Genomic DNA, 14,106 nt, shown 5'->3' on the forward strand with positions numbered 1-14,106 from the left:
GTAACTGATTATCTCTGTAAACTGCTTGTTCTGCTGTTTCTCCAAATTGCTTTCTTTGCCTACTTTTCAGTTTTCCCATGGCTTAAATTGCACCCACAGACTCAACATGACCATTCTGTTTAAATGCATCTCACCATCTGATTACAGATATCCTGGAGAGAGTATGTGATTAGTCAGTGCAGCCAATTAACTCTTCCCCTGGGGTCAAGTGACCTCTTCTGCTCCATCAGCTTTGGTTCATATGGCACAAACATGAACCTCTAAGGCCATATTACTAGCAGGGAATACAGGGAGAGTAGGCAGTTCTCAGAGAAGGGACATAGACTGGCTGGGTATCCCAAAATGTGTCTCTGTAAGGGCCAGGAAATCTAGAGGAGACAAGACAGCAACTTGGGAACTATAGAAGGAGACAAGACAGCAACTTGGGAACTGTTACAAGGAGAGAAACTTGGCAGCATTTGAACAAAGAGGAGGAATATTGAACTGAGAATAATATATACAAAGGAAAAAGAAACTTTTAGTTTTCTTTACAGAAGGTATAATGGTATTGAATAGGGCACAATAAAAATACATGTAGCTTGACACTTTGCCCATGCTTCTACATTTATTTTTGAATACAGATTTATTCTTTTATAGTATATAGCTCAGTGTTGTAAAGCTGTAGTCTTTATCTGTAGAATTGTCCATTATTTCATGTGTCTAAGCATTTTCTGATTATTTTGTTGGGCAGGTTTTTATATGTGCGTATGCATGTAATTGGATCTTAAAATCCCCAGTTTCTTTGTTCTCATTTATCTTCAGGAAGTTGGATACTGTCAGGGGATGAGCCAGATCACAGCTTTGCTCCTTATGTATATGAATGAAGAAGATGCCTTCTGGGCCCTGGTCAAACTATTCTCAGGCCCCAAACATGCTATGCATGGTAAGAAAACCCATATAGTTCACCAAAAACAATAAACAAGGAAGGGAGAAAAAGGTAAATTAAATTCAAAGTTTGAAAGATGCTTGGTAGGGTTAAGTACAAAAACTTAATGTCTGGGGCTGTTCAGTCAATTAGTGTTTGTGAGTCATTTCTTATCTCCTCCTTTATTGAACTTTGCTAAACTTTTCTGTTCACATTTATATTCCTTTATGTTTACCTCAAGGTACACTGTTGGCATTTTGAGATTCCTTCCTTACTTGCCCCCAGTCAGAAGAAACTAATTTAGGTTTGGAGGAATTTAGGAAAGCTATATTAATGGTAGAAATAAAAGATGCCTTTGACTAAAACTTTTAGACTGTCATGCAGTTTTCATTTCAGTGAAATGTGTGTTTTGGTTCTTTTAGCCATAAAATTGATTCCATTTTACAATAAAAGGCTGCTGATAACATGTTGTGGGTATTTCATTATTTAATATCTCAAAACTTGCATGAACGTTTGGTTTACAAGTTAGGAGATTGTTTTTAATAACCTTTCCCTTATATCTGCCAAGCATATACAAGAAACTTTAGAGTTTGGATTGCATCTTCTTTTGGAAATAAAAGTGGCATTTGCCCATTTAATGCAAAATGATTTTCCCAGTGCCATCCATGTGATAATACCAAATTAAAAACAAATTTTTAACATGAATCACTTGAAGAATAGATCATCTAAGTTCCTTTTGTGAGTAAGCTTTATGTGGTGAGGAACCTGTCACATGTTTAAAGTGATATTTTAACATTTTCAAAATTATGACTATAGTTTATTAATTCTCACATTCTTACCATGTGGTTTTTGTGGTGGTATTTTGTGTGTGTGTGTGTGTGTGTGTGTGTGTCCCCGTGGTTGCACATTTGGTCATCTCCCTCACTTTTCCTTGTGAATATTTTTTAAATGAATACTACTACTAATGATAACTGTTTCTGGACACTTTGCATCCCATCAATAGACTCCAAAAGTAAGACGCAGTATATCGAACTGCCATCCAGCAGTATCTTTTGAAAAGGCATCTTGAAGAAAAATAACTCTCCCTCATCCACCTTTATTTTGATTTACCATGGAATAAATGGTGTTGCTGATCTGTGTTGAAGTACAAAGGGATGTTACAGTTTCAGTAGTACGTTAATTACTTGGAAAACTGCCCAAGTCTAGGAAAGTCATTTCTTTTGAACACACCTGATAAGCTTACATTCAGCAGTTGTCACCAGTCTAATCTATAAAGTAATATTAATTTTACTATCCTAATATTTGCATTTACTGTGCAGGTTAGGTCATTATTTTGGATAAGTTAGTATTTAGAGATACTTGTTTGTAAGTCTGCCTATGGAATTTTATCACTGAGGGTTGCCTCAGTTCTTTGCATCTTTTACATGATAGTGATGTCACTTATAAATGTCCAGAATAAAGTGAGGGCTGAAGAAAATGAGATTTTAAAATACCAAGTCTGGGATATCACTACAAGTGAAGTAATGTTAGTTATCTTAGCATCCTTGAGCTAGTATTTATTACTGAGGGACATTGCCTTTTTCAAAATGAGACTTTTTCTTGAAATTCTTCTAATTCCCATTCCTATCAAATTGACCATCAAAGTGGCACAGATAGACAATACATATTTTTTTATGACATCAGAAAATGTTACTATGGGAGGAATAGAATCTCTGTCTCTGGAAATTTTTACACATAAGTATGTTGCTTGAGTTCTTGGAGGAATGCAGTTTCACTTTTTGAAAGCAGGTGTTTTTGTGGGGAGAAAAAAATGGGACTCCAAGATCAAATAAGTCTGGCAGAGTGAGTTAATCAAGCGCACAAAGTTTCTTTAGTTTATAAAGCATGTTAGAAAGATTGAGAAGCCCTTATGCATCCTGAATATGCCAGAAAGGTTTGTGGAGCACACAGTACTTCCCCTGGATTCTTTTTAAAAAACTTAGGACATCTATTAACATCTTTCAAAATTACATAAAACCCAGGTTGGAAATAACTAATGTGGAGAAATGATAAATCTGTTGAGTGTATAACCTTTTTAATGGATCGTGTAGAATATCTGAAAGGAAACTTGTAAATAAAAATAGATGTAAAGTTCCATGAGTTAGATACACAAAATCAGTACTAACTTACCATTTACAATTAGTTTCTTCCTAGAAATCTTAGAGATTCTGTTGTATAATGAGATGGGATAAACTCTAGTTTCTGATACAACATTGATCATTAGTGTCATTATGTCTTAGCTGATGTCAGATATCACAGAAGGGATTAAAAAGTGATAAAAACCTTGGAAGCATGATACTAATGAAGTTTTTAGAGTAAACCTGAAAAAAGGAATAAAATGTTTGTTATGTAGCATACTGACAATAAAACAAAATAATTCCTCAAGATTAGAATAACTTATAAGAAATTTGTGCATTTAAGATATGCTTTAAGATACTTGAAGAGAACAGACAATCCTGATAAATGGCTTCAGTTTTCATTTTTTTCTTGGTTTCTAAATTTCCCTTTTAATTCAGAAATATTCTGTCCTCTTTTATATTTTTACAAGGTTATAGGAGATCTTTACCAAACAGGTACTAGATTGCAAATTTCATTGCCCAGAGCTTACACACAATTATTTCCTTGGTGAGGAGGATAAGTATCTTAGTAACTACTGGATTTTTGTTGTTGCTGACAGTTAAAAATGAAAGAAATGTGTTGCATTTTGAAAGGGGTTTTTGTTGCTATTGTTTATGAAATACTGTTTTTATGTTTGTATTCTAGGCTTTTTTGTTCAAGGTTTTCCTAAACTCTTGAGGTTTCAAGAACATCATGAAAAAATACTGAATAAATTTCTATCCAAGCTTAAGCAACACTTGGTAGGTAGATGTGACATTGACTTAACACCCACTTACACCAAGGATAAACCTAGAAGAATTGAGTGCAGCCTTTGGTCCCAATTGCTTTATTGATTTGCGGTGTTGTCCATTTCATTTACTATGCATTTGTAATTCCCAGGTGTTTGAAGAGCATGAGATTTGTGGAATTTAGTATTGATGAATCATCACAGCCCTAACTCATAAAATCAAACCACTTCTTTGCAGATGAGATATACAAATGGTGCAGTTTTTAACGATATGTGATTTCTTGGTAATTTTGGAGGCCTTTTTATTGCACCAAAAATACTTTAAGGGTCATACAAACTCTGTCCTTAGTGAACCATAGACATGCTGTACTATGAAACATGATAATTTAGTGAAGCAGAGATACTTCACTGTAAAATGTATTATAGAGAATCAAGATGTTATATTACAATCCTATAGAAGAAGGATTTATTCTTAAGGTGATTTCCAAAAGTGAGATTGAGGGAGAAAGAAAGTAAGGAGAAAAAACTAGAAATACTCCAGCATGCAAAAGATTTGGAATGAAACGGTGTTATGTTTAGCTTTGACAGCTACCTCCAACAGCTTTCGTAACTTTTAGTATTAGGTTGTCATATTTTATTTGCTGCAATCCAGAAATTTGAAGTCTTTGTTTTTTTTCAGGATTCTCAAGAAATCTACACAAGTTTTTACACAATGAAATGGTTTTTTCAATGTTTCCTTGATCGTGTGAGTATTTCTTTACAAAACCCAATCATAAAATTATAAGTACCAGACAAGAGTGAGCTGTTAATCTTATCTTGTTTTGTTTTTAATTATAGACTCCTTTTACACTAAACCTCAGAATATGGGATATCTACATCTTTGAAGGAGAACGAGTTCTTACCGCTATGTCTTACACAATCTTAAAATTACACAAAAGTAAGAAAATGTTTAAGTATAAAGATTTCACAAAGATCAAGGCTTGATTTAACTCTGATTTCTCATTCCTCACCCAACTTCAGATTTATTTTCTTTTAGTGGTGGATTTAAAAAATTCTTGAAAGTCAGTGAAGAAATCATGTTCAGGTGGTAATCGGCTTCCATCAGTTCTTTCTCATGGCTAGAAGCTGATTACATTGCAGAGGTCTTTGATTTTTTTTTTTCTCTATTTCAGTTTAATTTTCCCATTTAAGCAGTAGAAAGCAATGTGTTGGTTTCACTAATAATATTATTCTTACTAAGTATTTGTTTCCTTATTCCTAATACTGCTTTTCATCAGTCTGAACTTCTGGTTTGTAATCAGAGAAGAGAGAGACCAAAGAAACCAGGCCCTTAGTTCAGAAGTCTGGTGAAGATATTTTCCATCACTGTTTCCTCCATCCAGGCAAAAGCACCCATATCCAAGCTGTAGACCAGAGATGGGGCACCTCCTCCTGCTCATCTCTCTGCTTGACTGCATTGTGGCCTCTGGGGCAAGTACAGTCACTTGTTGGGTCAATGCAATATTCGGCTGCAGTACTTCAAGGGCTCTATACATTTGGCACGTGGTGTCTTACTTTAAAAATCAAGAAATGAGAGTTTTCTTCTTGAATGTGAAGAACCTTATTATCTTAAAGTCTCAGTTCAGTCTTTAAAATTAAAACTCCTCCTAGTCCGTCGTCTTGTAACTCTGCAGAGAGGAGAATCATTGAAAGCTTTAGAACTTCATGGAGCACTTGGAGTCTAGCTCTTACAACGTAGTTCCACATTCACTGATCATTCTCCTCCCTTAGGTTATTCTTGAATGATCTTCTGTTCAGCTTCCCAACTAAATTATAAGCTAATTGAGTAGTTGGGGGTCACGTTTTGTGAGGTTTTTTTCCTGCTGTGCTTGACGTTGCTCTAAGTACATGTTAGGTATTTTAATATAAAATTGTTTGATTGCTTACTTGAAAGGCAGGCCTTTGGACTGTCCAAACTTTAGAGAGAAATGAAAACTCCCTGTAAAATCAAGTCTGTATTAAAGATAAGGATTCAGAAGTGCTGTGGTTCATTTCCCTTACACCCAGTCCTCACTCCTCCAGCATGCAAACCACAGCATCCAGAGAACTGTCTCCCAAGACTCACGATCTGTCTGAAAACTGCAGGAAATCTGTCTCTGTCTCTCTCCCACCTGACCCCCCCACCTCCTCCTCTTCTCTTTCCCTCCCCTGCCCCTCTTCTCCTCTTCCCGCCTTTCCTTTCTTTCTGGATTATGAACTGACCAAGATGTGGAACAAAAGTATACTTTCTATTAAAATATGTGCATATTGGTTTAATGTTCACTAAACAGCAAGAAAGTGGAAACATGATGTTGTATTTCTCCATAGCTCTGTTCTCCGTCTTAAATTATGTTTTATTTATATGAGCCTTGATTAATTTTGGCAAGTGAAAAGTTTCTTCACCCTTTGCAAATAAACTTTAAAGCACAATACCTACTTTATATCCTATCATATCATCACACTAAATAGCTGTTGGAAAAAATGTGTCTACTGCTATGTAGTTTTTTCTCAGGAAGACAAGAGCTAGGACTTATATGAAGTTTCTTCACCGCCATATGAAGCTTCGAAAACTCTGTCTGGGCACCTTAACCAAGAGTTTAGCTAAAGCTCCTAAGATTTTGTTCTTGTTTTTTTCCTGATTGTTTTAACAATATTTAGAGACATTGTTACGGGAAGTTTATCACACACTGGTTTTAAACAGTAAAAAAAAAAAAAAAGTAATAACCTAAATGTCCAGTATTAGAAGACTGATAAGTGAGTTATAGTACATTATAGTATATCTGATGGACTCAAAGTATAATCAGTTTTTTAAATTGATACGTGTGTACACACATCTACTTGTAGGGCAGTGGCTAGTGGGATCATAGCTGATTTTTGCTTTCTACTTTGTATCTGTAATCTGAAGTTTTTTAATTTTCTTTTTTTATTTTTTAAGATTTAATTTATTTATTTGACAGCACAAGTAGGCAGAGTGGCGGGCAAAGGGAGAGGGAGAAGCAGGCTCTCGCCTGAGCAGGGAGCCTGATGTGGGGCTCGAATCTAGGACCCCGGGATCTTGACCTGAGCCGAAGGCAGATGCTTAACCGACTGAGCCACCCAGGTGCCCCTGTAATCTGAATTTTTTTAAATAAAACTAATTTCATAAGTAGAAATACAAATAAAGTTAGTAATCAGATTTTTTGGAAATTCTGAAACCGTAAATATAGAGACTTGAAATAGGTTTGCCTGTGGGAGGTGGAGTTCTGTAACAGTAAAACAGAAAGCCCTCATGTCATCTTGGGTGGCCTGTTTCTCTAAGAAGTGCTTGCTCTGGGTCAATATTAATGTCTAAGGTGTGATGTTCTTAAATAAACCCATGAAAAGGTATTTAGCAGTAATCACCTCTCCCTTTCTCCCCAAAGAGTAGATGTGACTGCTTGGGTATCAGAAAATACTTTTATTTTAATTGAGTATCAGTGATGTTTACAGTGCTGTGTATAAGTTGTATGCTGTGCCCTTTTTAAAAAATACTGCACCAGAATAGAATACGTTACCGTCTCAACCTGAGTAACTGTTGACTCAGCATTTGTATTTCTCTGATTTGTTCTTAGAACATCTAATGAAATTGTCTATGGAAGAACTTGTAGAATTTCTTCAGGAGACCCTGGCAAAGGATTTTTTCTTCGAAGATGACTTTGTAATAGAGCAACTTCAGATTTCTATGGTGGAACTAAAGCGTGCAAAATTAGACCTTCCAGAACCTGGTAAGAAATATTCAAACACTTTCTATATAAGTCATAATTAAAGTTGGGAAATGATGCAGTGAACACGGGCCATTTCTGTTTCAGAACATAAGCATTATGTGTACTTGTGATGGCAAGCTGTTTATGGCTTTGTGCTTATTTTAAGAAAAAGCAAATAAACGCATTAATGAAATCTGCCTCTCCTAATAGAATAACTGTACTATCCCTGTTTAAATTTAGAATGTTTGGATGGCAAATACTGATCAAGAGAAGTAATCATGGTGCTTTAAATGAGCTAAACAATAACCTTTACTTTCAGCATCTCATTTTGTAAAACCATAAGGAATAGCAGAGAAAATAGAAGATCTATTTTATAGAAGAGGACCCAGATACTGCAATGCTTCTGTCTGAAGCTACAGAACCAGCAGATGGCGTTATTGACACTGGAGTCTGAGCTTTCTGACTGCTGATCCAGGGCACTTGGCAGTATGTCGCAGTGTAGATAATAGATTTTATTCGCTTATTTCAAAAGCTCTTCCAGCACCTCCTAGTAGATTTTCTGTGAGGTGCTGGGCAAGAGATTCAGCAACTGAAGAGAAAGACATGCTTCTTGTCTCAAGGTGCACACAGGAGACACAGAATTTATATAACTGATAACAAATGAAGTGTAAGTAAATAGGATAAATGGGGGAAGGATCAAAGGAAGGGTCGGATGAAAGGGAAGAAAAAAGAAAATGTGGAAATATCTCAGCAGGAATAACTTTTTTAAAGTTTTGACCTGGTATTGCTTGACAAGAAATTGTTTCCTGAGAAAAAGTCATTTTTCGCCAATTTCCTTTCTTGTCTTTGTTCCAAGCCAATCCAGCTGTGATGCCCTCAGGTAGAGTAGGAGGTAGCATTTCCCGGTCAGTGTGGCACATATTTTGATGTCTTCTTGAAGATGTCTGTACAGAAAAACAAGCAGAGATGCGTTCATGGAAAGCACATCTTTTTCCCTTTGGTAAAAACCAAGATGCTCTGCTTTTAGTTACTTCATTTTGAGGGGTCTAATTGGTATTCCTCCGAGTTCGTTCTGGGTCATCAAGATTCACTAGAAAACAAACTTACACAGCAATGATTGATGGTAGTCAGAGGCCTTGTGCAGCATCACCCGTGCTAAGTGAGGACACCCCTCTCATGTTCAGTGTACTAATGTCCGTTCCCCACTGATTCTTTACCGTAGCAGGGAGCGCCCGTGGAACAACAGTGACTAAGTATTCTTGCCACTTTAACATTTATTTCAAAATATGGTGCCTTTTTTTTTCCAAAAAAGTCAAGACATGTTTTAGTAAAAGACATACAGAGAGAAAATATTGCAGAATAGGATGATTTAGCATCTAACTAGGAGCTATTACTTTTTGAATGCTTAGGATGGGCCACAGGCTACATGCATTATCCCATTTAATCCCTTAAAATAGCTCAGAAAAAGTACTCACCTGCCTTTTACACGTGAATAAACTTAGTAGTATATAAGATCTTTTTACTAGGAGGTGGTAGAATGGGGATGGAGAGGGGAGTGCGGATAAAGGGAGAGGGAAAGATAAATAACACCAGGCACATTGGCTAAAGCTTGCCCTGATCGTACTGATAAGGTGCAAAGTGGTGAGGTAGCTCTGCACTTTAGGACAATAATCTGTCTCTCATCTGTATTTCTACTACTACTACATTTACTTTCTGGGCTTTGTGTTCTGTAGCCTGCCCAGTGTCATCCTCTTTAAATTACTGCAAGCTATATATGGAACATTAAGATAATTAAGTAGTCATTGTAGTAAGAAATTTTAACATCCTATCATCTTAAAAACACACATGAGCATGTTATTTCTTTGTAGCTCCTTATGAGCTGCCTCAGTTTGCAATTTGTTTTTCCAGACCCACAGAACACATGGTATTTTAAATTGTTATTTTTTTTTTCTGGTTGGATAGAGTTTTCCATTGTTTTGATGCACATTTCTTTAATTTTGATTGCCTTTTTATTGGGCATTTTAATTTCTTTTTCTATAAACTTCCCTGTTCATCTTCTGCCCATTTTTCTCTTGCTGTATTTATGCACGTTCTTCCTAAGTAAAGGAAATTGGCCAGTTTATTATATGTGTTATAGATACTTTTCATATAGAATTCTTAAAAATTTAATCCCTGTATGGCATCTCACTTCTGTGTCTTAGGTAAAGAATTTTCCACATGCTGAATGAAAAATATTTGGTTACCCACATTTTCTCCTGCAACTTTTTTTTTTTTTTTATGCTTAAATCTTTAGTCCATCTAGAATTACTTTTGGTTTAAGGGAAGAGTTTTAAGGGTGTGTCTTTAATTTCCACAAATTTGTGAATTTTCCAATTTTACTTCTATTGATTGACTTCTAACTTCATCCTGTTGTGGTCAGAAGATACTTTGTAGAACATCTATCTTTCAAAACGTGTTGAGACTCAATTTGTGACTTAACATACGGTATGTCCTAAAATGGTTCATCTGCACTTGAGAAGAATGTGTATGCTGGGGGTGCCTGGGTGGCTCAGTCGGCTAAGCATCTGCCTTTGGCTCAGGTCATGTATCGCAGGGTCCTGGGATCGAGCCCCACATTGGGCTCCCTGCTCAGCGGGGAGCCTGCTTCTCTCTCTGCCTGCTCCTCCTGCATGTGCTCTCTCCTCTCTCTTTCTCTTTGGCAAATAAATAAAATCTTAAAAAAAAAAAAAAAGAATATGTATGCTGTAGTTGGTGGGTTAGGGAGTTCCGTAAATGTCTGTTAGATCTAGTTGGTTTATTGTGTTGTTTACGTCCTCTATGTCCTCATCTTCTGCCTGGTTATTCTGTTACTGTGGGCCAGGCATTGAAGTTTCCAGCTATTTTTGTTGAACTATTTCTCTCTTCAATTCTATCAGTTTGTCTGGCATATATTTTGATGGTCTATTATTAGGTGCACACATGTTTGCTGTTATTATATCTGCTTAAGATATAATGTTCTTTTTTGTCTCTTGTAACCTTTTTTAGATGTATAGTCTGTTTTGTCTGATTTAGTATAGCTACCCCTACTCCCCTTTGTTACTGTTTGCTTGGAATGTCTTTTTCCATCCTTTCACTGTCAATGTGTTGGTATCTTTTGATCTGAAGTGAGTCTCCTGAAGGTAACATATAGTTGGATCATGTGTCTTTATCCATTCTGCCAATCTCTGTCTTTTGATTTAAGAGTTTAAACTGTTTACTTTTAAAGTAATTACTGATAAGGAAGGACTTCTGTCATTTTGCTGTTTGTTTTCTATATACTTTGTCCTTTATTTCCTGGATTACTATCTTTCCATTTGGTTGATTTTTATTTATTTATTTATTTATTTATTTATTTATTTATTTATTTATTTTAAAAGATTTTATTTATTTATTTGAGAGAGAGAGAATGAGAGAGAGCAAGCACATGAGAGGGGGGAGGGTCAGAGGGAGAAGCAGACTCCCCGCCGAGCAGGGAGCCCGATGCGGGACTTGATCCAGGGACTCCAGGATCATGACCTGAGCCGAAGGCAGTCACTTAACCAACTGAGCCACCCAGGCGCCCTGATTTTTTTTTATTGTGAAATGTTGAAATTACTTATTTTCTTCTGTGTATATTCTATAGCTACTTGTGTGTGTTTGTGTGTGTGCGTGGTTAAAGGAGTTATATTTAACATCCTAAAGTTATAACTCTCTAATTCAGATTTGGATTAACTTCAATAACATACAAGAGCTCTGCTCCTTTACAGCTCCATCCCCAGCCCTTTCAGTTGTTGATGTCCCCATATGACATCTTTATACAGTCTGTGCCCAAAAACATAAAGTAATAATTCTTTTATGATTCTTTTATTTTTTTATTATTAACATATAATGTATTGTTTCAGGGGTACAGGTCTGTGATTCATCAGTCTTACACAATTCACAGCACTCCCCACAACACATACCCTCCCCAGTGTCCATCACCCAGCCAGCCCATCCCTCCCACCCCCCTCCACTCCAGCAATAATTCTTTTAAATGCATTAGTCTCTTAAATTATGGAGAAAACAAAATGTGGAGTACAAACTGAAGTTACAACAATACTAGCTTTTAGACAAATAATTGTTTTTTTTAAACCATTATTCTCTTAAATCATATAGAAAAACAGAAAGTGGAGTTACAAATCATTGTTATAGTAGTAATAGCTTTTATAATTCCCTGTGTTTTTACCTGTACTCTGATCTTTATTTCTTTTTTTGATTTAAATTCAATTAACCAACATATAATACATCATTAGTTTTTCAATGATTCATGAGTTGTATATGATAGCTAGTGCTCATCACATCTTTATTTCTTTTTATGCCTTTGAATTTCTGTGTAATGTCCTTTCATTTCACACTGCACCCTTGAACATTTCTTTCAAGGCAGGTCTAGTGGTAACAGACTTCCTCCACTTTTGTTTATTTGGGAATGTCTTAATTTTTCCCTCACTTTTGAAGGACAGTTTTAACAGATATAGGATTCTTGGTTGATAGTTTTTTGTTTTTTTTTTTCTTTTTAATGCTTTGAATGTATTGGCTGACTTCTGGCCTCCAAAGTTTCTGATGAGAAATCTGCTTATAACCTTATGAGGATGAGGATACCTTTTTTTTTTTTACTTTTTATTGTTATGTTAATCACCATACATTACATCTTTAGTTTTTGATGTAGTGTTCCATGATTCATTGTTTGTGCATAACACCCAGTGCTCCATGCAGAACATGCCCTCTTTAATAGCCATCACCAGGCTAACCCATCCTCCCACCCCCCTCCCCTCTAGAACCCTCAGTTTGTTTTTCAGAGTCCATTGGCTCTCATGGTTCATCTCCCCCTCCGATTTCCCCCCCTTCATTCTTCCCCTCCTACCATCTTCTTCTTTTTTTTTTTCTTAACATATATTGCATTATTTGTTTCAGAGGTACAGATCTGTGATTCAACAGTCTTGCACAATTCACAGTGCTCACCATAGCACATACCCTCCCCAGTGTCTATCACCCAGCCACCCCATCCCTCTCACCCCACCCTCCACTCCAGCAACCCTCAGTTTGTTTCCTGAGATTAAGAATTGCTCATATCAGTGAGGTCATATGATACATGTCTTTCTCTGATTGACTTATTTCGCTCAGCATAACACCCTCCAGTTCCATCCACAACGTTGCAAATGGCAAGATCTCGTTCCTTTTAATGGCTGCATAATATTCCATTGTATATATATACCACATCTTCTTTATCCATTCATCTGTCGATGGACATCTTGGCTCTTTCCACAGTTTGGCTATTGTGGACATTGCTGCTATAAACATCAGGGTGCACGTACCCCTTCGGATCCCTACATTTGTATCTTTGGGGTAAATACCCAGTAGTGCAATTGCTGGATCGTATGGTAGCTCTATTTTCAACTTTTTGAGGAACCTCCATACTGTTTTCCAGAGTGGTTGCACCAGCTTGCATTCCCATCAACAGTGTAGGAGGGTTCCCCTTCTCCGCATCCCCCCCAACATCTGTCGTTTCCTGACTTGTTAATTTTAGCCATTCTGACTGGTGTGAAGTGGTATCTCATTGAGGTTTTGATTTGGTTTCCCTGAAGCCGAGCGATGTTGAGCACTTTTTCATGTGTCTGTTGGCCATTTAGATGTCTTCTTTGGAAAAATGTCTGTTCATGTCTTTTGCCTATTTCTTGAATTGGATCATTTGTTCTTTGGGTGTTGAGTTTGATGAGTTCTTTATAGATTTTGCATACTAGCCCTTTATCTGATATATCATTTGCAAATATCTTCTCACATTCTGTCGGTTGTCTTTTGGTTTTGTTGACTGTTTCTTTTGCTGTGCAAAAGCTTTTTATCTTGATGAAGTCCCAATAGTTCATTTTTTGCCCTTGCTTTGCTTGCCTTTGGCGATGTTTCTAGGAAGAAGTTGCTTCGGCTGAGGTCAAAGAGGTTGCTGCCTGTGTTCTCCTTCAGGATTTTGATGGACTCCTGTCTCACATTGAGGTCTTTCAACCATTTGGGTCTATTTTTGTGTGTGGTGTAAGGAAATGGTCCAGTTTCATTCTTCTGCATGTGGCTGTCCAATTTTCCCAACACCATTTGTTGAAGAGACTGTCTTTGTTCCATTGGACATTCTTTCCTGCTTTGTCGAAGATTAGTTGACCATAGAGTTGAGGGTCCATTTTTGGGCTCTCTGTCCTGTTCCATTGATCTGTGGGTCTGTTTTTATGCCAGTACCATACTGTCTTGATGATGACAGCTTTGCAATAGAGCTGGAAGTCTGGAATTGTGATGCCGCCAGCTTTGCTTTTCTTTTTCAACATTCCTCTTGCTCTTAGGGGTCTTTTCTGGTTCCATACAAATTTTAGGATTATTTGTTCCATTTCTTTGAAAAAAGTGGATGGTATTTTGATGGGGATTGCATTGAATGTGTAGATTGCTCTAGGTAGCATTGACATCTTCACAATATTTGTTCTTCCGATCCATGAGCATGGAACGTTTTTCCATTTCTTTGTGTCTTCCTCAATTTCTTTCATGAGTATTTTCTAGTTTTCTGAGTA

At 36.7% G+C, this 14,106-nt stretch overlaps 1 protein-coding gene across 5 annotated transcripts in view; it reads left to right on the plus strand.

The window, feature by feature from the left end:
* USP6NL (USP6 N-terminal like) overlaps nucleotides 1–14,106 on the plus strand; it is a 193,482-nt gene that overhangs the window by 145,288 nt on the left and 34,088 nt on the right. For all 5 annotated transcript variants that reach the window (XM_035021663.1, XM_035021664.1, XM_035021665.1 and 2 more), the window contains 5 exons: nucleotides 802–922; nucleotides 3,707–3,801; nucleotides 4,468–4,533; nucleotides 4,626–4,725; nucleotides 7,397–7,549. In XM_035021663.1, the coding sequence (XP_034877554.1) occupies nucleotides 802–922; nucleotides 3,707–3,801; nucleotides 4,468–4,533; nucleotides 4,626–4,725; nucleotides 7,397–7,549 (535 nt within the window). The remainder of the gene's footprint in view (nucleotides 1–801; nucleotides 923–3,706; nucleotides 3,802–4,467; nucleotides 4,534–4,625; nucleotides 4,726–7,396; nucleotides 7,550–14,106) is intronic.

The sequence above is a fragment of the Mirounga leonina genome, unplaced genomic scaffold (assembly GCF_011800145.1).
Source record: "Mirounga leonina isolate KUSES-001 unplaced genomic scaffold, KU_Mleo_1.0 Mir_175, whole genome shotgun sequence".
NCBI lineage: Eukaryota > Metazoa > Chordata > Mammalia > Carnivora > Phocidae > Mirounga > Mirounga leonina.